The sequence below is a fragment of the Ceratosolen solmsi genome, unplaced genomic scaffold (genome assembly GCF_000503995.2).
Source record: "Ceratosolen solmsi marchali unplaced genomic scaffold, CerSol_1.0 scaffold7, whole genome shotgun sequence".
NCBI lineage: Eukaryota > Metazoa > Arthropoda > Insecta > Hymenoptera > Agaonidae > Ceratosolen > Ceratosolen solmsi.
Window position 1 is genome coordinate 9,695,002 of NW_011948413.1, and position 27,882 is coordinate 9,722,883.

Below are 27,882 nucleotides of genomic sequence, written 5' to 3' on the forward strand. Positions count from 1 at the left end.
ATAATATATGTATATATATATATATATAATATATAATATATGTATACACATATATACAAATATTATATATATATATATATATATATATATATATATATATATATATATATATATATATATTATATATATATATGCACACACATACAACAAAGTAAATTGATAACACTTTTACGAATTTTCGTAGAGTTACATTAATGTCCATGGAAAAGCTCATCTGACACTGTCTCTAATCTCTCCTTTATAAGCCATTACTAAAAATTATATCCTCTAAGCTTTGTGGAGGAAATGTTTCGGGGACCTTTACGTTGATAATCTTACATGTAACGAAATTTTTAATCGATTGATAATACTTGCTATAGGTGTTAGTCAAGATTTTACAAATAAACACAAAATTTTCGAGTATTCACGAGTAAATGGTCGATACCACTTGAATTGAAATATTTCATATTTTTCAAGAATATAAATATAATTGTATGCTATTCTTTCTTTTATAAGCACCTGTTAAATACTCATACATTTTACATTTTACATTTTCATGTGCTTAAGCATTATCGTCGAGTTATTTTTCAGTTTTGAAGTACATAGAAGATTTTTAATAAGATATTTACAATTTCACTGACATAGTCGTCGTCTACTTTTTGCATTAAAGTACTTTAGTGATTATTTTTGTTAATAAATGTAATAGTTACGAAAACAAACGTTATGATTTCTCACATGTATTTGGATATAAAATAAGATCTTTAAACAAATAGATAAATTATCATATAATACATTAAATTTAATATGAAATATTGTTTCGCAAATAAATTCCATTGATATTCATGAAAATCTATGAAAAACTAATTGTAACATTCATTAAGGAATCGATGAAGAATAATACATCCTTGAAGCACATTTTTATAATATTGTATTCTTATTTTCTTTCTTAATAAATAGAACATTTCCACCACAGACCTTAATGTCTATATGAATAGAAACACATTTTTCATACAGAAATAAATCCTTTCATAGCTAAAAAAAAGCTGCTCTAACGATAAATGTTTCTGCAATATACACCGAGGTAATTATATAAATGGGACAACAATATATTTCATTAATAAATTCACATCACATAAAATTCTATATAATGCATATGCACCGTAAAACAATAAAATCTGTCACAAAGACTTTTCATTCTATTTAAACGCATAACAAATAAAATGGCTAAAATAATTACAAAATTCAGCTCGGACGACTAAAGCACACTTTATTCACACGCAATTGTTCCATTCAACTAGCTAGGAGGTGTACACTTTTTCCAAATATTTTAGAGTGAAATTCAAGTCGTACTACATTATTTCCATCTTTTGTTGCACATGTCCACGTAAACGTGTGAGAAGTAACTTAGGGCTCTTTAAAGGCTGAGACAATTTTTTGGTGTCACTTTATATTAAAATGGATATAAAATAATAGGACCTTGATAATCATTTAATGGATATAATATAAAACGTCAAAATCTTATCGAGGAAGCGATATTATTTTTAATCCTCAATTTTTAAAACAATGATACATGCCAAATTGCAATTTTAACATTAAATAGGAATGTACTGCAATGTAATACTGCTTTTACAAGTGATTCTGTTCCGCCGCCCTTTTATCTTTCAACCGTATAATTTTGTGTGTGCCTGTTTGTGCGTGGGGGAGTGGGTGGGTGTGTTTGTGTTTGTGTTTGTGTTTGTTTGTGCCTCTGTGTGTCGTACAATATTTTCTCAGTACTTTCTTATATTTAAAATAATTTATCAAGGCCATAAAAAAAATCAAACCGTTTGCACACAATTTTACATCCTAAACGCATTAAAATCACGGACTTTTCGACATCATTTAAGTACTAATATTACAATACTACGCTTATTAAGAACAAGCAAAATATCCTTTCGAAAAGTCGCGCTACATTAACATTCCAGATTCGATGGTACATTCATAAATTAGTTCCTCCTTACCAACGAAACCCCAAGGCGCAAAAGCTACGAATCCCGTGCAACCGATCCCTCGCGTCTCGCTCCTCGACCTCAAATTTCACTCTAAAGCGAACAAACCAAGGAAAAACGATATTGAAATCATCGCGTCGCACGCACTCAGACGGTAACGCCTTGTTGGGCAAGGAGTCGCTTCCTCTGGACGAGGCTTGGCGACTCGCCGTCGATCTCTGGCTTAGTGGCGACTGACTTGCCGAGGGCCTCGATTCGCGCCCCCGTCGACGCCCTCATTGCCTTTGAGCTTCTCAGCGAGGCGTTCGCGAGCTTTTTGATCGTTTCGGATATCGGACACTTGATGAATTCTGCGTGCTCCGAAGTCTTCGTCGGCGTTTCCTCGTTAGCCTCCGTAGCTATCGCCGACGTCGTCGTTGGCTGCTGCTGTTGCTGCTGCTCTTTGTCCAGCTGCTCCTCCTTGCGGCTCTTGAGCTCCGCACGGTCCATCGAGCTCTTGGGCGAGGCCTCGACGTAGCCGCTTTCGTCACTATCGGCCTCCTCCTCGTCCAGAGAGCCTAGAGTATGGAACACCACCGCTGTCGGCATCGTCGATGCCGGCGTCGTCGAGCTCACTGGCGTCGACGCCAGCGTCTTTGGGCTCACGTACGTCCTGCAGCTCACCTCGTCCTTGACGCAAGCGTCGATCTCGTCTCTACCCGGGCACGCTCGTCGGCAGCTTATCAGCTTCCGCACCTCGTCACGGCGCGCCATCAGGGCTGCGTAACTCTCCGTCTGCAACGAAGAACAATTAATTAATTCGAAGTAGTAGCCACAAAGTACTATCGATTCAGTTTGCGAGAGTCGATTGAGGTTCAATAATGGGTGGTGGTGGGGGTGGCGGAGGGGTGAAGAAAAAGGGGCATTAAATTCGGTAATTTTAATGATCAGCAGCTGCCTTAACGACAGCATTAAGTCAACGATGCTTTAATATTTGAAATTGTCAATACGCGATTATTATACAAATCTCCCTTTATTATTATCTTATTTGTCGAATGCTTTGAGAGTATCGAAGTCGTACTACCTCAATGCACACCTCATGCGCCTCGGCGATTATTAGCATCGGTTACGAAATATTGGAAAAGACGACGAATTGCGAGGCGCGATTACTCGCTAGTTATTCACAAATTTAAGCCTCGATCGAGTAATGGATGTGCAATGTATAGAAAGCCTAGCCGACGCAATTACGCAAAGTGTACACGCGAGACGATAAGTGGAGAAAGGTTGAATGCCAATACGTCGCGTAATATTTATCCTCGATATATGAGGCTTGGGAGTTCGAAGGAAGGAGGTTTGGTCGCAGGTTCGGCGTTGCCAGTTGCCAGTGCGTAAGATTTAAGATGTAATTGCAAACGCCTCAATCTCCCCTCTTGCTCCTCCTCTTCCCCTAGCGCAAACTGCCCGAGCAAAAGCGGGCGATCGGTCATTTCGATCGGAGGGTTGGTTGGCCAAGGCGTCGTCGCCTCGAGCGAAACTTTCGAAAGCCGTGGCGAAAGAGACCGGTCGCTCACCTGCAGCCTATTTGCGACTTGACCGGCGCTGCCGCCTCCGCCGCAGCCACCACTACCACCACCTCCGCTGAATCCGCCGCCGCATCCGCCGCTGCCACCGCCGCTGCCACCGCCGCCGCCGCCGCCGCTGCTACAGCCGCTACTGCCACCAACGCCACCAACGACGCCACAGGACGTCCGCACTGTTTCACCGTGGGGTCGGAAGTCGACAATCTCTTGGAGGTCCTCGACGTCCTCGTAGTCGTAGTAATTGGCGGTGGCACTGACCGCGGGCGAGCCGCTCGCATCCTCGAGCATCATGAGCCCGTCCTCGTCCTCGTCCTCGTCCTCGAGCGACTCCTCGCCCTCGCTACGCGAGAGGGAGAGGCTGCTGCCGCCGCTGCCCCCGCTACCGCAGCCTCCGCTCATCATCAGCAGCTTCCGATTGCGGCGACGCGTTTGGCGGCTGCTCCGCCTACGGAAGCGCGGGCTGATAGCGCAGCTCATGAAGTTCAGCGAGCCCTCGGAGTTCCGTCGAGGGCCCGTCAACTGCTGGATACCGACGGCACTGCAGAGCGGTGATATGGGCAGCGTCGGTGTCTTCGGCGTCGTTGCCGTCGATGTCATCGTCGGCGTCGTCACACTCGACTTGGAGCAATTTAACCGCTGACCTGTCGATTGAGGACAATACAATGTTTAACGATCAATCCCGAATGTTTCTCGCGACACCTTCGCACACGGATGCTAATGTTTGATTTTTGTTTATTTATTTATTTATTTATTTATTTATTTTTTCTCTTTTTTACGTGTCATGGAGCGGTATGGGCCGTTAAGAGAGTTTGGACTCTACATCGAGCGCATATTTATCATTGATTTAAAAATTAAAAAAAATTAAAATAAATGCAAATTGCAACGGCTTGTATATCAGCTTGTTCGTATGCGCATATCCAACTACTTAATAGATTAAGATTTTTCAATGCTTACTCTCGCGATTATATAGCCATTCTTACATAAGCTACGAGCCAATGAGTGTACGGTTCACGATATTTCGTGTTACTTAAAATCAACATGAAAGTCGTGTGTCATCTAACCTTCCACCAGCCACCTTTATTTATCGCCGTAAATGAGCCGTAAATATATCAGTGACTCTATGTAAATATTTTTTATAACCTATAAATATAAAGTATAGTAAGATGCGTGAATGGGATGAAGGGCGTGGATCGGGGAGGGGAAGGGAGTGCTCGATAAAACGTTGATAAATCGCGTCTGAGCGAATTATTATATACGCTTTGAACTTGAATTTGAAAACAAAACTGGAAAATGTAAATGAATTATGTTTCTTCGATCTCGATAATGTATTTACGCGGGAACGGCTTGTAACGGCTATTTTTCATTCAAATTGTAGAGAAATCGGAAGGATAGCATAAGCGTTTCGTGATAATTTGTCGTTGAGCTCGTTACTAAGTTTGAAAATTCGGAATTTACATGTATGAAAAAATGAATTCTAACGAAGACGATATCTTTATTATCTTGGCCATTAGCATAAATGTACAAACGTTGTGCTCGTATTTTTTCGCATTTCGAAATTTCGTCCCGACCTCGATAAATTAATTATTGGCAGAATAATCGTAATCACCGCTCGAAAGAAGGTGATTAATTAATTTGAAATCTTTCACCATGAAAAAATCAACGTTACACCTTATGGTGAATTCGAGTTCGATAATCGAAAGCTCACCACCAATTAACATTAACATTCTGCACTGTTAATTAACGCGTTAACGGGGTGCGGAGTGTCGATCTTCCTTGTGAAGCGCATGGACGGGAATCGTAGGACAAAGGATGAGTGGAAATGAGACGGTAGCGAATCGGGACCTTCGCGGCAAGGTTAAAAGAAACTCGGATGGTATTGGATGTCTGGAGGGAGAGGCTCGAGGGGCTTGAGAAGGGGCTTGGGAAGGGGTTTTCGGGCGCTGGGGGAGAGACAGAGTGGTGGTGGGGGGGGGGGGGGGGAGGTGAATCATGAGACTCAATAAAGAGGCGCTCGAACTTTGGCTTTGGACTGGAGATTGCTAATGAAAATGAGATTGCATATTTCTACAGATCGAGGCGGTGGAAATTCGATTTTCTACGTGGCTAGGAAGCGACGTATACGAAATGGGCTTCCGCGTCCGCGTAAATTGTTATGAATCGGCGGATTATGGTGGAACGTGCGAACGTCTCAGCGGCCGTCGGCGAAGCGTAGGCACGCGCACGTCCAATGCGAAATGGCGACCTTCGTTGTCGACCCGCGCACCATAACCGGAAATCGGGGCCAAGAGGCGGTGGAGCTCGAGGCCCCGCGCCAGGGTCGGCCCTAGCGCCAAGCCCGTGTGGGCGTATCGATTACCCAAGGCGCGGCCTTACCGTTAAGTAGGTCGGGCTCGTGGGGCAAATGCGAGTCCTCGCTGCTGGATACCCGCTCCTCGCTGTTGGCGGTGCTCGCTGTCTCGCAGCCGCTTGATATGCTGCCGTTCTCGTCCGAGGACTCCCGGTGGAGGGCGTCGAGGAGCCTAGCAAGCCTCCAGCCCTCCTGCTCCTGCCAGGTGCGTGCCACGTGCTCGAGGGAGCGGAGCTCGTCCAGAAAGCGCTGCTGCTCGATCTCTTCAGCGACCGCGTCCTCCTCGATCGCGGAGAGCTTCGGGGCGCTCTTAGAGCGCTCTAAGGGCGGCCGGTAGTTGGAGCCACCCGTGCTCAGGAGGATCTTGCGCCTGGGCAGCGAGGGATTCTCGTAAACCGCATTCGCCAGCGATAACCTACGAAGAAGCCCATGGTCATTAGAGGGATAGGATGGAGGGTGTAGGGCCGGCTCGTCTTGCACGTCCCTCGGGAGGTGGTTGAGTTGCAGCCCATCAATCCAACCGTCTCCTAACGACGGCCATCCATTAAACAAAGACTGAACCCAATGAAATTTCATACTCGTTGCGCCCTCGTTATTCTCAAGACATTCTCAAGGGGGTGGGGGACAGTGACTAAGTTATCGGTACGGCCAACAAGGCCTAATTCTCTCGTATGTTGGACTCTTGCGTTGATGATATTAGTTATAAGCGATTGATTGCACAGCCGACAAAGTGTCACCCCATTGTATTATTAAAACGTCAACAAGTCGAATTAACGAGCTAAATATTATTAGCCTGAAAGCTACTGTTTGTATAATTGCGAATGGGAAAAAGTGCCACACTAATAGCGTCCAAGAGCTCAAATTACCGCTTTCTAATAGGGATCTTGACGATAATTTAATATGGAATTAAATATTTGAAAAGTTTCGTATAATCTTATGGAAATATTAGTACGATACTTTGAGGTTTTTGAAGCCCTTATTAAAAAAAAAAAAATAAAATAAAATAAAATAACAAAAATTAACGAAATAAATAAAAAAATAAATTCATTTAAATAAGATAATTGTGCTCGATAAAATTAACGGTAAATTATCATTTGCATCGTTTCGCTCAATAAGATTAAATGCCAAATAAATCACGTGTCCGTATGCGTATGTATAAGCAACTCTAGGGTGGATAAAAGGAAAACTCTCACGAAAATGTGACGTATTTTTGCAATATGTACGTCACCATCAGCGGAAACGAAGGAATTTCATTTCTTTATTATTACCTAGGAATATAAACTATTTATTGTTTATGAAATTTTGTTTCGAAATTTTTCATAATAATACAATATTATGCACAATACGAAGCTATAGAAATCATCTCCATTTCCCATAAAAGCGAGGCCTTTATTATTGACCAATAATTATTATAAAATTTAAAAATTTTCAAAGCATTTTAAATGACAATGAGTACGACGAGTATTTATAAAAACGTATAGTAGTTGATTACAAATTTACGATTAATTTTAACATGTCAATATGTTGTCCGTGATATATTGTTAAAATCGAAATTACGTAATAATTAATTTTAATAATTAATAACAAAATTTCTCTCTTAGCATTCGCCCCGAGTAATAAATTAAATGTCTTTGAATTCATTATCAGCTTCCGATAAGTGAAATCGCGATAGGCCATTAAAAACGAAAGTTTTATTATAATATTGTATAATATTGTGGGATTGTACATGTAATGTAGTAATAATGCAGTACACACTTATCAAAATATTTTGCAAAAGATTTATGAAAATAAAATATATTATGTTAATTGTGAGGAGAAACGAAAGCGATTATTTATATTATAATTATCGATTGCTCTTAAGCTAAATAATAGCCTATAATTTATTTTTATGATAATTCTTTTGGTGCTGTTTTTCTTGCTTTAAAATTATTTACGAATATTAATTTATCATTGAATTAAGCTATGCGCGCCTGTTGCATGCAAGATTTAACTTTAAATTCAAGTTTCGCTCAATCGATATACGTAAATTCCTGTAATATTAAATGTATAGTGAAGATTATTGGATTTAAGCCCGTATTCGAAAATATTACGCAGAAATCATTTTATATTGTAATTTCTTCTAATCCCCCCCCCCCCCCCGCCATATTTATTCGATTGTTGTGTGCGGCAAATTTATTTTTTGAACATTAACGATAAGTTGAAAAATCATATAAGTAAAGAAAGGCAGCACTGATTTTCTCATTATTGAGTCGATTATGATTTTCTACAGGAATTTGACGACTCTATTAACCTTGACTGGTTGAATTCTCGAAAGATTATTCATCTTTTTCAACTGAAACTGAAATTTAAAATCTTATGCTACATAATAGATAATTGATCAAAAACCGGTACACTGTTCAAATAGAAAAAAAGATCGTAAATACGTCATTTATTTTAGCTTGTGTTTCAATTTTCTTATTTTCATTGAAATTTCAGTTTATGATTGCAAAGTCAATGATTATATTTGACTTTGTCAAAATAAGTTCAAGAACGATGATTATTAGGCCATAAAAAGTTGAATATGTGAATTCAATGCAATCGAATGAGAAATTCCATGATTTTTTTATATTCCTTGGGGATTCCAATGTTGGCGATGTAATTTTTCGACTAATCATTCTATCAATTTGACAGTGCGTAAAAATAAATTTAAATTCCTTTTAATGGTGGTTATGTTTAAATAACAAGCCTTTGTGTGTCTTTGAGAGGAAACTGCTACTAACACTGTTCGATGGAGCTCGAAATGAGAGTGAAAATTTTCTTAAAAATATAAATTGCAGTTTCAGGCAAAACAATATTTAAAAATTTTCCCGGCATCATTTCCAATATACTTTAGTCGCGGAAATAAGTAACATTTGTGATTACAAAAAAAAAATAATCTTGCATTATTAATAAATAAAACTTTCATGGAAAAAGTGTAATTCCGATTTCGTGATTATGAAAATTATAATAATGCCATAATATTGAAATAATACCAAACGAATCTTTGCGTCGCAATATAATATTAAAAGTTAAATTTAATATAAACTAACGTTGTAGCTACTTTTTCATTAAACAATACCATTAATTATCAATTTTATTAAACATAGTGAATTGCTATAAGATAAATTTTTGTAAATCTTTGCTTCTTTACTTTAAATACCTAATACCCAAAACTTACCTATTACTTATATTTACACGTTTCGACTAATTTATACATTTTCTAAAAATTATTTCCTTTAATCCACTATTCATTATATCAACAATCGCGTCATAATTTATGATTAGTTATACCTGTATTGTAATTCAATAATTTTTATATATCGTTATTAATTATTTTTAATATGTTCCCCCCTTTTCTTTATTACGATAATATTATTAAATTAATTATAATTAATATAGTAATTGTATTCTCAGATAATTTTGCGATAATTCAACGTTATAACGATTAAATCGTAATATATTTTGAAAATCTTTCTTTAAGGCGTTTCCACTAAAGATTATAAATTTTATATGCATATACATTAATTTGATTGTTTTGTAATATTAATTTAATTGGCATGCCATTATATAAACGGAATTCCCAAGACTTAGTGACATACATAATAATAATTAATTAAGATTTATTAACTTTGGAAATGTCATTAAACACAACGTAATTCGATAATCTTGTGGATAATCAGTGTTTGTTAAATTCTTTCCGTACTGAATTGTGTGTGCGTGCTTGTACGTATTTCCATATATTGCATAGGTATGTATAGACGACATGTCATTACAATATTTGTTTCGTAAAACGAAAAATATCAGCTTTTATCAATATATATTTTGTGATAAATGACTGTTTTTTAATAATATTAATTATTCATTTGTTATTTAATCGACGAGTTTGCTTATATCACTTGATCGACGTTTTTTTTTTTATTCTTTTTTCGTTGATCTTGCAAAATTCATCTTTAAAGGGCTGAATTGGATGATTGTCAACTAGAAAACCGCTCGTGTCGATTTTATGTAATCGATCGTAGCTTACACGGTTTTTCGAAGCATTTGATGCTTCTTTCAAATAATCATTTCGGAATGCAAAGTATTCTTATGTAAGAACTTTTAATTAATCAATTCCAATATTTTATAAATTTTGAATCTCCAGCAAACGACTAATCTCCTCACATTAGCATTAAATTATAATATTCAATAGACTAAAACGAGTTACCGTTTTTATTAAACAATTTTTTTTACACATATATAGTTTATAAAAATGTACCGGCAGCACGTGTATCATAACCGGGGAGCAAAAAATCTGAAAAAATTTGCCTGGACGCACTCGATCTGGCGCACTCGCTTAAGTGGCTTTTTTTTCTTTTTTTTTTTCAATTGACAAATAAGAACTACAAAACAAAAAATGGCGACAATTTTAATCCACAGAATCACACGATAAACAACCTATGTTTTTTCTTACGCGTAAAAGCTCCTGAGAAAATCTCACATAATCGCGCTATCGATATTTCCTCGAATCGAGCAAATGTCATTGTGAGAATGCCGACGGGGTCGTTGTCTTTGTCGTTCGAAATTCACGAGCTCATTCACGAGCTCCATGCAATTCGGCAAACACTAATTGCCCATTATTAAGCAATCAGGGCGAGTTGCATTAAACATTGCTTTATCATTTTATTCGATTAGATAATTTGATCAGCCTGATTTATGAGATGCACTATGCTTTTTGAATAAGATTTTGAATAAGCCATCGGAGCTTTAAAACCATTCGGTGGAGCGCGGCGGTTAATATATCGAATTTATGTAAAAGGAGTAGCTTACCTGGCGTTCTGCTTCGAGACCTTGTCCCTCCGGAACTCGAGTAGCGCCTGCTGGAGTCTCGCGTTCAGCACGGTGGCGAGTCTCCTCGCGGTCGACTCCTTCGAGCAGAGGGCCGCGTGACACCTGAGCTCGGGCCTTAGTCGCCGGCCCTCGTGCCTGTAGACCCAGACGAAGAGGCGAGGATGGGAGGCGGGCGCGGTGCAGTAGGTGACACGGTGGGCCCAGTACTCCGTGAGCCCGTGGTCTTTGGTCGTGGCGGTCAAGCCGCCGTTCGTCACCGTAAGCCTCATCGACACGTCGGGTCGACTGCTGCTGACGTAATTGCGCCAGAGCGTCGACACGGGCTTCTCGACGCAGCCCTCGCCTGAAACAAACGGATCGTCGCTTGGATTAGCTCGATGGGATTTTCTCAGCCGGGCCCAGGGAATGGCTCGGCTTCTCTGCCCCATTGTTCTACCGCCGCTCTCGATTAGTCGTGGCAGCCAATTGGCTCGAGCGTGATAATGGCCTCTGCACGACGAGCATTGTTCCTCGAATATTAATGATGGTCCCGGTTGATGATTGGTAGGCCAGTCGTTCCAGGACTTTTTGGCTATTTTCTAATTTAACACGCGTGCGTTACTCTATTTATAATCGTTTCGACTCGTGATTGCGAGAGCTGATAATCCACGCGTGATCAACGGCCACGAGAGCCAATGTAGCCAATTCTCGTTCGAGCGCGTATTTGACATTTCATAATAATCGCCGTAAATGTACGTCGATGCCGCCTATATCGAGGAACAAGTTATGGAAATTCTCGCATCTCTATGCAAGTATCCTGTCTTCATCAAGAGTCGTGAAATTAAAGGTACGGACGCTGTTGTGTTAACGATGGATGATAGCTACTGTGTAAAAAGCTCATATCTACCAAAGGAATTTACATACGAATATTCCGGCTTTTAAGAATTTTTCATGACATATACCTACATTCTGCAAGTTAAAATGTAATAGTTGAATAATAATTTGTTTGATGTATTTTCTTAATGCTATGCCGTTATTATGATCGAATATGATGGCGTGTATAATTGGTGGAAGGTTAAGAAAGGCAATTGTCAATCTTGAATCAGCAAATCTATTAGTAAATAATAATCTAACTATGAATGAAATAGAATTTTATTTAAAAAGTTATTTGCGAAATCGACTCTCCTATCTTATGCTTTAAGTTTTCGTTTTAGCAGCATTTACATGATTGTTCCGTGATTAAAGAAGTTTCGGAGAAAACTCATTCATCCGATCTTCGTTGCGGGAAGAGAATTGAGAAATTTTGACTTGCTTATTGAACTGAATATTTGCACGAGGGATCCGAAGGCAAATTTTTTTTTCGTGCACAAAGCCCCTTAAAGCGCTCGTTCCGTCACGAAGAGGAGACACATTTATGGTAAATACTCAGTACACGAAGTCACGTTTCATTTTTGGATTAGTCTCTACTTTGAGCATGCGCGTTACGGCTTACGTAGGCATTAACAGATAAGACAATCGATTGTCGTTATACATGTAAAGTACCGTCGATAAAATGGCGAATGTCGTTACTTTACTACACTGATAACATGTGCTCACGCATTAACACGGTATAAGATCTTTGCCAGCGATGTTAATTCCATATCTTTAGTTATTTATAACGTATGATGAAAAGAGGAAATCGAGATAATTATGAGGGATAGGGAGAGAGAGAGAGAGAGAGAGAGAGAGAGAGAGAGAGAGAGAGAGAGAGAGTTATAATTATTATTATTATGTATTGCGGGTGGTTGAGCATTTTTCCAGTCAATATAGATACAAATTTCTTTATATCTCGAATTTTTGGGAAATCTCGAGTTTATTTATAATCATCGTATTTTTACAGTTTACAATTACTACAATAACTTCGATAAGATTTTTTTCATTCGTGTCCATTATTTTATTAACATTTTTATGCTCAGTTGTTAATACATTTCATGTTTAAAACATCAAAATCTTAAGTTTTTCAGAGCATGTAATATATTAAGAATTTTATATTAATAAATATACGCACTAAAGAAATTTTTCGTTAACTATTGTAATAGTTTTCAAGTTAGGAATATTTGTAAGCATCGGTAAAAATTGAAAATTGATGTGAAATAACGTTAGCTTTCACCAGCTGCTTGCGTTATTTTTAACCGTACATCATCTATGCCGAATAAATCATTTCATTGTAACAATACGAATTTAATGCATTTTCATCAATAATCTCTTTCTTAATAATGTAATTTTTTTATATATTTTTATACATTTTTTTTTTTTTTTTTTTTTTTTTTTTTTTTTGTTATTCATCATTGTCTTTTGATTTCCTAATCAGTATAGAATTTCGAAATTTGTGCATCCGACTTATGATGAGCTATAATTTGTCAAGTCACACTTTTCACTGTTAGCTTTACTCTAACTGTTGTACTGTTAATTCACTCATTATAATATTAGTTTAACTATTATGTTAAGAATATCTAAGCGAAGTTAAGAACACGAGTCGATTGCACAAACAATAGCTTTACGCGCGTTTTCGTTTCCACATTTTGTTGGCAAATCTCTTCACAGCCTATAGAATTTTTTCCTTCTAATATATTCCAAATTACGGATAAGCAATCATTTAAAAATGATCGTATTAATTAGCATCACAATAACGAAACTCTAATGCAATGTGATGCCACAATACAAATATCTTGCCTACTTATAATTTTTACTCTAAGTGTAATGCACAAAAGCCATGATAATGCAATTGCATTCACAATTGAGCGATGATACATTGTAATAATGCTTTGGACTCCATACATTAGACAAAACTGTAAATACAAAATTATGCATATTTATGATTCTTCTAATAAAGAGTCGCGCAAGCATGAAAAATCTCACGCGTGGTATTTCCACGATCCTAGGCTGAAATTATGATTACGCGCGCGCGCCCGGCGCAGCACAACAATTAAAACTCAATCAGAGGCATTGCACCGCAAACCCGTCCCTTCCTCATTCCCTGTCGTAGGAAAAGACCGGAAAATACAATCAGCAAAGACCAAAGAGTGCACAAGAGGAGCTTGAGAAAACGGAAAAAGAACGGCTGAGCTTATGTTTGTGTGTGTGTGTCTATCTGTCTGTCTGTCTCTCTGTGTGTGTGTGTGTGTGCGCGCGCGCGCGCGCGCGTTAAAGAGAGAGGAGAGAGGGCGTTAAAGACGAGGTGAAGAGAAAAATTGCGAGAAGCGGAAGTGCGCTGCGGGAACGGCGTTCCAAGTGGAGCAGAAGTCGATGGAGAAAAAAAAGTAGAGGGAGAAAAAGTGGAGGACGCAAGGCGCACTCGAGGTGCATCGGGTGCGCAAATTTGCCGTTATGTCGTTATTTATTTTTACCGCCCTTGTCGTTTCTCCTCACTCTTTACTTCCTACCAGCTCATCTCCCCCTCGGCTCTCCCCCCTGCCGGGTCCTCCACTACTCCCTGCTACCCGTGTCTCCAACCATGCCGACTCCCGCGTACGGAGAAAGCGTTAGCTCGCGAAATTATACGGTGAGTTTCGAATGAAGTGTCTTTTAAAACCTGCACGGGCTGAAGAAGTAGAGCCGTTTTGGCATCGATTTTCTTTTTGTCCCTATATTATTCCTTATCTTTTTTCTTTTATATGTATCGCTCACTTTCATCCGCCGTCAGTCGCCGTGTCTTACAGATGCTATGATTTTTCTAACGATCCACGTCGCTTAAAATTTATTGCAAAATTATTGCTTATTTTCGCGCTAACCGACCACTCCAATGTTACCCGATACGAATTCGGCCCCAATGTGACTTCAAAATTGAACGATTTATTTATTTATTGCTCATGCGTAGGATTTTCATTCGATTTACCAATGATTACCTTGTTTTTTTTTTTTTTTTTTTTTTTTTTTTTTTTTTTTTATCAGTGGAGTTTGAAAAATGTCATTTCGTTCGCTGATTATTGATATTATTAGTGTGCAAGAGCGCACTAATACTAGCCATTCACGATAACGAGGCGCGCTCTAATGCGATCGTTTATATTTTTGAGCAATTTTTCCGAAATATCGGTAACGACGTCACATCTATTTAGTGTGCTGAATTTTTCGAACTCCTTTACACATTTTCCAAAATACTGTTACATACAACATCTGGTTTAAAAGGAAAGAAAAAAAAAGAATTAAACTGCAACTCTAATATTGTAATGTCGTAAAACTGCGCGTAATGGAAATGTCAGCTCAGTTATTAATAACTTTATTAAATTTTTACGTTATCATTATAATTGGACATTTTTAAAAATGTTATTTAATTTTAACGGAGAAAAATAGGTTAACTTATTATATACCGTAGTAAAAGCAATTAAGATATCTTTGTGGCTCGGCTTAAGGAAAATGATTTAAATGTCTCTTATACGGAGCGTAAATATTTTAATGAATATATATATATATATATATATATATATATATATATATATTTGTTTTTTCATCTTTCTCATATTTTTTTTTTGTTTTTTTTTTTTTTGTTTTCTCTTGTATCTATAAATTCGATAGTTTTACATGAAAATATATAATGATACTTCAGCGTCAAATTAATTCAGTTTAATGTTATTGAGACTTGAGTATCGTTACACTTACATAAATTGTGTAACCAACTATATATCGAACAATTATTGAGTAGAACAAATGTTTAAGTAGAGAGTATTATTCTTAGAAAAATACAGTCGTACCATGCAAATTGTTATTCAACGGAAGCACAGAGTAATCTTTACACAATTTTCATCGTTAAGAGGAACACGTAACAACATATTTATATATATATCTTCGACGACATACTTAGTACACGTACGTCGCATTGGACTATAAAGAGACAAAAGTCTCTCGATAAGAAAGAATTATAAACTTCCTGTATACGAGTCCCTAATTTAATAAAAACAGAAGGAAAAAACAACTTTGTTCGTCGTAAGTAGGCATTGTAACAAAGTCCGCAGCTCCAAACCAACGAGATGGAACGCGCGTTTAAAGAAATTACGCTTTTTGAGCGAACTAATAAATAATTTCCAAAGCACTCGAAGATACTTAACAAAGAGGGCATTGGGGCAATCTCACGAGCTCACTGTCTGAGATTTCGAAATTAAGAAATCCACGAGTAGGTCGAATGTCAAGCGAGCGAGTTTAAAGACCATCACCGACAGCGATCCTCAATTTACAAAACACGAGTGCAAACAACGAAATTTTGCGAACGAGGCGCGCTGTAGCTCCGGACTCCACTTGCACATCCCAAATAATCCATATATGCGATCTCCCTTTAATATGGCTTTTCGTAATTTCAAGATCGCCCTCGACGATAATCTCCTCGCTTCCGTGTACGGCTAGGAGTGGACGCGCGCGCGGCCCACCACCGCGACTCGCTCTCTATGAGAATTTCGCGAGCGCATATACGGAAGTAGGAAGATGGCGCGCGTGCGCGCGGGACCAGCCTTCCCGTCCTTCCTTTGTACCTTGGCGCTTTTTTTCCTTCTTCTTTTTCGTTTCTTTTTTGTTCGCGGTGCCAAGCCACAGCGATCGCCGAAGCGTATCCTATCCGCGTATGTGCGCACATGCATGCAGGTGAGCTGGACAACAATCGCCCCAGGATTATCGGGATCGGACATCTCCTCGGTCATCCCTCCCACGCCTGCGGACCGGCGTGACTGTACCCGAGTCGTTTGCGTAAGGGGTTAAATTCCAGCCCCGTCGGCCCTGTCCCGCGAATTCCTCCTTCGCGCTTCTCGTTATTATTATTATATTGTTAAGGAGGAACTTGCCGAGAGGAGAATGTGGCGTGCCTAACGCTCGGGACCCTTTGTTCGCCGTTTTGCCTTTGTACTTACTGGCACAATGGACGCGAGCGCGCGCGCGCGCGATTATTAGAGAATTATTTCGACGGCTACCACTCTGTTATTTTTTCTTGTTTTTGTTTTGTTTATTTGTTTGTTTATTGTTGTTATTGTTGTCGTCGTCGTCGTTGTTGTTGTTGTTGTTGTTTATCGTTGCTGTTTGTTTTTTTATCTTATCTCGGCTTATTTAATTAAATTTGCCGTTAATTGGGCTGGATTATTATTTTTACGGTGACTTAGCGACGCACGGCTAGCGGCTGCTGGCCGATATATATAATACATACTTATTTATGGGCTCTCTAGCTCGTTTTCTTTTCTTTTTCTTCATCTCTCGTATTTGGTGGTTCGAGAAAATTTAAGTCCCCATGGATTCTTGTGTAGAATAGAGCCCGAGTGTGACGGTGAGTTGATCGATGAAGCGAAACCATTTACGGTTAGGCGCATACGATATTATATATACATCCCAATAAAAGTGTAATGGATTTATTCTTTCAAGTATTTCGAGCAAAAGTTCGTTATTTAATTGCTGTTCCGCTGGATTGCCAAGAGTTTGCATTGATAATAATCAGTAGAACGGTTGCTAGCTTAAACACTTCGTAGAAATAGCCAATTCGAGTAGAAAGAGCAACCGAGTCCTTTTCATTTTATTTGCTTTTAAATAATTATACGCATCGAGCTGCATCAATAAAATTGTCCACAATTAAGCCGAGGAAACTGAATAATATTTGTGAAAAAGAAAATCTCAGATTAAAGTGGAGTAAAGCAAGTTAATAATGCTCTGGACTTTTGCTAACGTAAATTTACTATTCGTGTCACATTATTTTCTTATACGTTCCAAACGGCCACAGAATTTAAAGTGCGCGAAGAAAACAAGCTGCCCATTCAGATTAGCGATAAATAAGAAATCTCCGTCGTCTTCTATCTAGGCGTAATCTTTAAAATCCATCCTTGCGAAAACGCAACTCGCCATTCTTGCATTTTATGTTGATTTAACACGAGGATAATGAGACTCTGTGACATTCAATCGGGGTCGATAAAAAAAAAAAAAGGATAATTATCTAAAGTAGGACACGATTAATTACACGGGGCTTCCTTATGTGAAAATTTACACCAACTGCCAGTGTCAATCTTTATATTGTTTATATGAGCCCCGACGTAGCACGTGCAATATTGTATCCGATATGTTCCGATATACTAATAAATTCCTATAAAACCGAATCGAGGCTTTAGCTTTATCAATGAAGCCTCTTTACAGCAATATTCCTACATAATAATCACGAGATTAAAGTCCCCCACCCCCGAGGACTCGTCGGTTCAATGATAATGGCCAGACATTAATTCTAAACAACTTTAATTCATCGCAATTCGTTAAGCGCGTTTATTGATTATCAGCCCATCGCTTTATTATCACGTAAGGCTACTTCAACGAAATTCGAGAATTACGCGCCAAGTATAAAAAGTCACGAGAGCTAGAAAGGGACGTTGCACCCAATAACCCAATGACCGACAAGTAGTAGCCGCCCAGCCAAGTTGGACGAGCAAAGGCGCACGTATTAATTGCGGATAATTCACGAGGACGAGACTAGTGCGAGGAATAAAACGGCCGGGATGACGATACGGGGACTTTCCTGTCGATGGTATGGATTGGTGCTTTTTTTCATTTTTCTTTCTTTTCTTATTTTTGGCCGATTGCTGCCCAAGTTTACACGTACGAGCAAACGGCCAGTCATTTTTGGCGATTAAAAGCATTAGCGACGCCTTCGCTTTCGAATTGCACTTGTAAAAATACGTGAGATATATTCTCACTCATTCGATTTTAATGCTAGTTTGGCGCGATGTTCGTCCAGTCCAATTGTCCTCGCTGATTCCTAGGAGGACGTGTCAGCGAGTTCACTCTACGCAAAGCGCGTTAGTATGTTGGTACTTTAGGTAATGAAGCGTCGCACATGGGCGCGTACGCGATTTATTATTTATTGTGAAATTTCAATTACGGCCAACCGTTATCGAACAAGTCAATATTTATACCAAGTGGATGATTTATTTTCGATTGGCGCGAGAAGTCAAGACGACTGAAATCATTTTAAGCGAGTAAAATATTAATGCCCATAACGGAAACTTGACTGGTATTACTCATTTGCATTATTTTTAAAGTGTCATTTGGTTTGATTTTATTGCCATTTACCGTTAATTTAAACAAATAGTGGGGATGTGCTTCTTAGCGATGATAATTAATTCTACGTCAAATGATAGGGGAGAAGGTGCCGAGAAGGGGATCGAGGAGCCATCGAGATAATAAATTAAAGACGGCGAAGGATACTCTGTCAGAAGGATAAATCTGTGGTGATCCTTAATACCTGAGAAGACACTGTAAGGTAGTAAACTGTATAGTAGGGCTTGAGTGTACTCGGCGCTCGGCTACGTCGACAAGCATAATCGGCGAACAAAAAAGAAGCGAAGAATGAATTGAAACGTAGACCTTTAAACTCTCACCGGGACGTACGGATGCGGCAAGTGTGAGAGAGACGTGGGGAGAGTCGCTATGACAGGTGCTATTCGACCGGTGAAGAAAGTAGCGAGCGCCCACAGGAGTAACTGTACACGTCGCGATTTTATCGGCGCGAACGCATAACACATATACTCACCACCGTCTGTGACGCAATAACGCACGTAAATATAATAGGAGGGACAATGACCACATCCCCCGGCAGGGAGGACGATGGAAGCTCGACTGCTTTCATCGTGCGCCTTATACGTGAGATAAGTCGTACCGCCGACTGAATAATAAGACCTTGAGACCGAGATTCGGGGTAGACGAGACACTTGGACATGTGTTGTGGGAACTATTTTTGTATTCGGCACGAGGCTGCGTGTGAGCCGAGTTTATGCCAATTGCTATACGTGGGCTGGTACTTTTGTAAAGAGATGCAGATGCTTATTAGCTTTCCTCTCATGACTTTTAATACGGCATTCGCGTTATTTATGCTATTATCAGGTAAAATACATGATTTTGTCGGTGGCTGCAGCATCGCTGACACCCATGAATATGCAAGTCATAAATACGAAATTTCGAGTAAGGTTGAATTATTGTATTATCTATTTGCGAGAAAAACCAAGTATAATACGGTAATGACTAATAATATGCATTACTTTAATATAATTCAAGATTATGGGCTTAAAGCATTCTCTCCTGGCTCATTGGATTTTCACAAACGCAGTGGCTCGAATTATCCCTTTTGAAAATTCCACCTCGCTTGACATATTAATTACTGACTTTTGTGAATAAATACATAAAAATAGTCGTAAATTCTTATAGCTCGCTTTTTTTCTGTAATATTTTCTCTGCATTGGAAACTCTGGAGGAATACTTAAGATCAATCCGAATAACATCAATCTTCTTTATGAAAATAATACCTCACGGAAATTCAAAATACAATCGATCAAGAGTTGGGAAAGTTTTTCGATTAAAAATTTCTTTCACAATGCTTGTAAAGTAAAGTTTATGTGTGTATATATATGTGTGTATGTGTGTGTGCGCGTGCGTGCGTGCGTGCGTTCGTGCATGTGTATATATATATTTAAATGAAGACATAATATTGCTATACTCTTGGGTGATTATTCAAAAATAAATGACTCGATAACCAATATCTTCGGGATCTCTCTACGATATAATTTACTTGATTTGGTGTTTCATATTTACAACAGCAGATATTACACTTCGTAAACGATTTAATTATTATTTTGTTTATCAAACATCGTTTCGTTTATTTTTAAACACGAAAACAGACAGTTAAAAATGACAAGTTACACGATTAAGAAGCGAATGGAATAGATCAAGTACAAATTCAAGAAACTGCGATTACGTCTTTTTGGTGCTTATTTAACTGTCAATTTAAAATTAATATTAAATAGCATATTCGTCTCTAAGCTTTTAATTCGACATTTGCGTACCGTCTTCTCATAGCAATTATCTTTGTTCTTTTTTAGAATTACGATTATTCGAGCATTCGTGTAATTTAATAATCCAAACCATCAATGACTTTCGGAATTTCTATCTATTTCCAATCGTCGGCTAAAGGCTGTTGAAATTAAAGTCAGCCAAGTGATTGTCTAGAATATCCCGTCTATGTTTACACGCACATATAACCTTGTATAGTCCACTTGTAACTGACATAATGTATTCAACTAGAGCGCTTACACTTTTAATAAGAAATCAATGCTTGGACAATACGCGATCGTGTCAAGAGCGAGAAAACATGTAAAAATGTAAAGAGGCTAGCTACCTAAGTAGGTACAACAGCACACCAAAGCCTATGACTACCACCGAGGCATAACACTTCCAATAATAATAATAATGATAATAATAATGATGATAATAATAATAATAATAATAATAATAATAATAATAATAATAATAATAATAATAATAATAATAATAATAATGGTGACAATAACAAAACTAATAATAATAATAGAATTCGACCTGATTGGATTCAGGATGTGAGCTCCAAGGAATAGACTCGTGTTCGCTAAACCGAGCGCAAGGCATTAAAGGAAGACCGTGTCCCAAATTTTTATAAGATACTCACGTATCGATCGATTTATCGATGGAATATATTTTTTTCTTCGCCCCTCTTCCCGACATACTCGTCAAATCGAATAAACGGTACGGAGGTACGTACGTACACGCATGTCCCGATATGGTTTCGCGCTTTTCGTACAAGTGCACCGGTACTTACTCCGTCACGCAAAAGTTGATCACCGGCGCCGATAGGCCACCACCGACCGATCCCCCGGCATCGAATGTAGGTTGACGTCCTTCTTGAAAATGAGCGGCCGTTCGCCGAATCGATGCGCGTACCGACTTTCGCGCGAGTGGGACCACTTTTTGTGGCTAATGGACTAGCCTTAATCGGCCGAATGAGATAGACAGAGAGAGAGAGAGAGAGAGAGAGAGAGAGAGAGGCGCGGATGAGGAGGAGGACAACGGGCCGCTATACTCGCTCCAAAGTTATCGCTTCCTCCTTATGTATTGTCTTTCTTTTTCAACGCTTGTCGACTTTCATGCCATCGAATGTACAACCGAGTCGACACTTCTCGCAAAAAGCGTCAGTTTTAGTTTTATCGATTTCGCAAGATTGGCCGAAAATAAACTGTTATTAGAATAATTTTACGACTACAGGATCTCAAGGAGCACTTGAAACTTTAAAAAACGAAATCCGAGATGGAATGCACCCAAGTAATAACATAGTATTGGGAATTTTAGGTCTTAGTGCTCCTTAATAAATAATCCATTTGTCGTTGAATGCCGAGCTCAAAATAGATTTTTGAAATATTACTGTAAATCATAAATGTCGACCAATTATTGTCGCTTAAATTTCCATGTACAATGAGTCAGCCAACAAGAGATTGAAATCAAGCGAGCTTTATTAATTGTTTATTATTGTTCCTCATATTCCGGCGCGTTGAGCACAAATTCGCCAACAAGAAATAATAGGATAGAGTACATTTGAAATCTTTACCAGCGTGCTGCACCCTGGAAGTTTCATTATCCGTGATTGAGCACTGAGGCAAATGCAAATCGATGAAGCTCAAGAAATTCTCGATAATTGCTTGACAAAGCAGTTGTTTGTGCAGTAAAACGTGACACGGTTAAGAGGCTAAAGTCTATTTTTCGATCTCGAGCGCAATTGCTCGAGGACCGAGGCAACTACTATGAGAAGTCGACGCGGCAACCCGAGCCTTCGAATAAAATGAAAATTAAAAAATGGATTTAAAAAATTAAAGAATGGATAATGAGGATGGGATACGTATAAATCGCAAAGGGCAATGAAACTTGTTGCATATGTGGCGCATGCGCGACAGACCATGCACTGATTAATACGAAAGTATCGGTGTCGATGCGCGGTGGATACGACGATGAGTTTAATCGAACCAACGTATCTACGTCGAGAATATATCGTCGTATTTTTTGTTTCTTTTCTTTTTTTTTTATTTTTATTTTTATTGTATTTATTATTTTCTTCCTTAATGGACGATCGCGTGAACTTTGTTCACGAGGAAGTTCGTTGTATTGTGATGGGAATCATTGTTTTAATCTCACGAGTGAATGACACGATTTTATAATCTCTGAATTAATGCTATCGGTTTTGTTTTGTTGTTTATTAGTACCGTCATGCATATGAGTAAAGCAGCGTATATTGTAGCAAACGATAACTTTATAAAGTCAATTCTAGCTTCCGTTAATGCTTAAACTATATATCAGCAAAAACAGTCTTTTAACAGTATAATTTCATGAGTCTAACTGACTTAACTCTAAGTGGTTTATTTTGCTGATAATCTTATTATCTTTTGAGTTTATGATAAATATTATTCAAAAATTTGTTAATATTACGGGAAGAACTTCGTATTAAAGTAGTCAAGACATAAATATCTATTCTTGATATTTAATTTTGGCATTCGCTTCACGCTTCATTTAGTCTATACATACACGGCTTGTAAATATTTATATGATAATTCGATGATGAGTACGTGTTTGTAAATTAACCGTTAATAGAACTCTTTTGACTGCGGATGTATCCTACTGACAAATCCTAATCCAAATAAAATAGTGAATTGAAACACGCGATGACTACTTATTCCCATTACCAACAAAGGCAAACCAATCATAATAATGTGATAGTACGATTTCTATGAAGATATTACGACACAAGGACAGCTAAACTTTATCTTTGAAAATTCAAGGGCATCTTGTTTCATCGTAAATATTTACAAGACAAATCATGGTATTTTGAGAAATACTTAATTTTGCAACAACAAAAATAACAACATTGTAGATTTTTAAAGCTCAACTCGATGTCGCTTCCGAGTTTTTTTTTTCTTTTTCTTTTTCTTTTTATTTATTTTTTTTATTTAGGAAGTACATCTTTATATGAATACAACACATACATATTCAATAATTTTTTACAACATCTTAAGTGAATATCCTGTTTTTATGTAAAAAAAATTATAATCATTTAAAGGTTGGTTACACATGTTAATTTCCATTACTTTAATTCATGTATAATTCAATTTAATCCGGGACTAGCGATAATTTAAAAAGATATATAAATTAATTTTAATATTTGATATATTATGCTAAAAAGTACGTAAACACAATACTAATTGAGGAAAGTTATTTTAAAAACTTTACTATTCACTAATTATTATCTTTAGTCTACTATCTCTATTTCAGTTTATTTAATTTATTGATAATTTATATTTATTTACATTTATCCACGATAGTCGAACATTAGAGTAATGTTACGATACAATAATTATTTTTCGCTTTCTATTTTATTAGTTATAAATTATAATATTACAATTATAATTATAAAATGAAAAACACACGAAATAAGTGCCTAGAATTAATTTCGAAATAAGAGTGAACTATATTGATATAAAATGATTTATTCTATATCTATGAGCAATAATTATTTTTAATAAGATAATTGTAAAAATTTATAAATAAAAAGATTGCAAATTAATTCACCTATAAAACAATTACCTATTGAAGCTTTTACATTAAATGAAGTTTGTATAAAAATAATGGCAAAACATCTAATACTTTGGATTCAATAGTAAAATTCCTTACGAATAAAAAGTCAAAAGTTTAAATATAAATCGTAGACTTATTAATGGCAATTAGATTAATAAATAAAGTCAAACCCATAATTAGTCCAGTAAATGATTTCGAGTTCGAGATATTTATAAGTAACTCAAGCGTTCGAATACTACATTAAGGAAAGTTAAAATTCGTCTTCACGCTCCGAATTCTCATTTAAGTACTTTCATCCGAAATTAACACTGCAGCTCTTTTAAACACTTTTAAAATCATTGAAAATCTCGTGGCTCGCGACGCATTTTGTGCGATTGCAAGCTAATGCAGCTTGGCGATTCAGATGACCGTATATAACCGATTCGCTTGCAAAGGCTCGAATCGCCGCGGCTCGCGTTGCAGCGTCGGTATGTGGAGAAAGTAGCGACGTTCCCTGCCCCCCTCAACCCTCCTGCAGTCTTCGAAAATGACCCCTCCAGCTATATGTCCGGTCAACGTACTCCTCTCTCTCTCTCTCTCTCTCTCTCTCTCTCTCTCTCTCTCTCTCACACACACACACACACAGCCCCCCTCCCTGCCATCCATCGACATCTACTTTTCTCGCATAGGAGAATTGATTTTTCCGCGGATCGGCAAAAACATTTACCTACAACCGTATTATTTTACGTACGAACGTGAGTACGTTTTATTAATAGAGAGAGAGAGAGAGAGAGAGAGGGAGAGAGAGAGAGAGAAAGAGAGAAAGAGCCAAGGAGCCTCGACAAGTAACGAGATGTCGAGCCATTTACATCGCGTGAACCTTTGACGTCCAGTGAGAAAAAGATGGAGACGAGGAAACCTTTTATCGTGCGCTCGGTACCATTCGCAAGATTTGCAGGTACCACGGGATGATTATAAAGGTGATTCTTGGCTCGACTGTCGTTCGCGCACGCGTGATCGCATTTCGTCGCAATCGCCTGTCATTATAATGCAATTTTTTGCCAGCTAATAACGTTTCCGTCGTGGCTGAGAAAAAGAGTCGTGCAACGCTGCGCTTCGATTCAAAACTGTTTTTTTTTTTTTTTTTTAATTCGTTAATGGAAATCGTCGAGCGAAAAAAGTGCCTGGAAAAAATACCCTGGAACGGGCTTAATTTATAGCTGCAGTGTGTAAACATCGTTTAGATAAATCGTTTGGTATTGCGATTTTAATGAGCGGCACAATATAACTCTCGTGCCTACAATCGCGATGATGACTATCGACGTTTGAAAATCTGAAAATTTCCAAGCGAGCGTAGATTTTTCTTTCTTCGCAAGCGATGTACACACAAAATCGCCAAAAAAAAAAAAAAAAAAAACTGTCACAACATTGGCTCACTTTGAAACGCATATTTACCAACTCAATTGAATTAAGTATACTCGCAAATATAGAGCGCCTAAACGAGTTTATAATTTACTTATCCAGAACTATTTATCAGCGATAGGCCGAGAGGCCAAAGTCGCATCGTTTAATCGTGGCTCGTGCGGGATGAAATTCAACTACGGGAAACCAGGTTTTCCAATGATTCTTCCCTCGTGCGCAATTTCCCACGAATACGCGCCAATTACTTATCGCTCCGACTAAAGGGTATTTAAATAAAAGCACGATGTTCGATAGGATAATCGATAACTCAATACGAACTCCGGACGTAGCACTCGGCTAATCAACTGCGAATAAAATTCCGGGATGACAATTACATAAATATTTTCTTCGACGAACCGGAGGTCAGGCCAACGCTACACGTGTCTTCGTTTTTTCCCTGAAATTCCTCTCGTTTAGTTTTGTCGCTAACCACGGCGATCGACCCGATAGTCCAACTATCCTTTGTTTCTCAAAAAATTCACAAACTTGACAAAAAAAAAAAAAAAAAAAAAAAAAAAAAAAAAAAACAATTACTTAGATAATTTCAAACGCCGACGCAGTTTCACGACGCCTTAGATTTTACGGGTACGGAAACGCGATACTTAAAATGCTACTTGTAGTCAATTGGAAATAATTATTTTTCTCTTTCATTATTTTGTTGTTGTTTTTCTTTTCTGTTTTTTCGAATCGTCGCTTAAAAAAATGCATCGCTTATTAGTTAGTTATTATTTTTTTATTAATTAGTATAAGCAGCAAGCATTATCTCGAAACTTCTTTTAGGTAATTTGCATTTTAATTTTATTATTTTTTTTTTCGCTAATTCAATAGTTGATTCTAGAATATTATTTAAAAGTTTATTGCATTATTACTTCGATCGTTTGATCTACTTATATATCCAAGTATACAAGTACATGGAAAATTCTATATGCATGCATACACCTAACTTGATCATGACGACGGTAGGCTTGGAAGATAAACACTTAAATAAAATTAGGCGCCTACAACTGTAACCTTGAAAGCAAATTACGTACTTTTAACTAGACTATTCGTCTAATGAGCTCACAGTTGGACTGGCATAAGAATAAAATCTGTATACATTACGTAATTTATTTCTCTCGTTGGGTCAATTTTTAAAAGGTGTAATTATCAATTTTGACGATTATTGTTTACGATTCTTAAACTCGTGTGTGTGAATATTTCTTCATTAGCAGATGCATGAGAAGCTAAGTCCATTAACTTACGAAATAACTTAATTTTTCTGACTCATTTTGCCTAGCACACGAATTAAATGTATTAGTTCCTATATATGTAGATGCAGAATGAGCTTAGTTTTGTAAGTAATTCGTTTAATGCCGAGACGAATTATAATTGCATAAGAATTACATTTATAATAATTTATTTATTTAAATAAAAATTATTTCTTTTCTTCTCGCTTTCTTTCAAATGACAATCGTAAAAATTAAATATCTTTCAAATAAATTAATTTTACTAATATATTGATTAAATTAGTCATACATTGGCCACGGAAGTCTTAACGGCAATAATAAATTAAGCTGTCTCTCTCCTTTTTTTTTTTTTTTTTTTTTTTTTTTTTTAGATAGATAATATAATTTTACAAACATATAAACTTATTTATTAAACGTAGTTGATGTGTACCATTTTAATAATTGAAATATATCTTCGATTGCCATTATGCTATGTTTATTTTATGAAAAACAAGCAACAATTTTAACTTTTACTTCCTGTATGAAGAAATTATTAATTTTAAGGCCACTCACTGCTAAGAGTATAGTTAAGCTTTAAACTGGTAATTGGATTTGATGCGACGATTCGCAACATTATTTATATAGTTAAAAATTATTGATAAATGTATAGCAATGCATATGCCTTTTACCATCGTTTCCTTAAACTTCAGTTCATAAATATATTCTTACACGTTAATATATGGTTTTGTTGCGCAAAGCTCAGATGAAAATCTTTAATTAATATTAATTATGAAAAACAAGTATATTTAATAAAAAAAAAAAAAAAAAAAAAAAAAAAAAAATGTTTAATTATAATTTGTAAGCAATGATGAAATTTAATAACTCTGTTAAATATTATAAAAGATGTACTCTACGGGATGCTATGACAACATACGCACATCAAACGCGAATACTGTAATACAACAAGATGAAACTGACAATAATTTTAATTATGAATGCATTAAAGGCATAAACTATAAAAGTAAATTATTTATAAAGCATCTTTTAATACGTAAAAGAATGGTAACGGGTATAGGAATTTCTACGAAAAAATATTGAATAAATGGCAGAAACAGTAGTGTTAACAATTG

General features: G+C 37.3%; 1 protein-coding gene across 1 annotated transcript in view; it reads right to left on the reverse strand.

Annotated features, from left to right (window-relative positions):
- Positions 1-1,784: 1,784 nt before the first annotated feature.
- The window catches only part of LOC105367678 (uncharacterized), a 32,171-nt gene continuing 6,073 nt past the window's right edge, over positions 1,785-27,882 (reverse strand). The window contains exons 2-5 of the mRNA XM_011506446.1: positions 10,698-11,061; positions 5,900-6,288; positions 3,518-4,167; positions 1,785-2,741 (exon numbers count right to left, since the gene is read on the reverse strand). Of these exons, the coding sequence (XP_011504748.1) occupies positions 2,115-2,741; positions 3,518-4,167; positions 5,900-6,288; positions 10,698-11,061 (2,030 nt within the window). The 3' untranslated portion in view covers positions 1,785-2,114. The remainder of the gene's footprint in view (positions 2,742-3,517; positions 4,168-5,899; positions 6,289-10,697; positions 11,062-27,882) is intronic.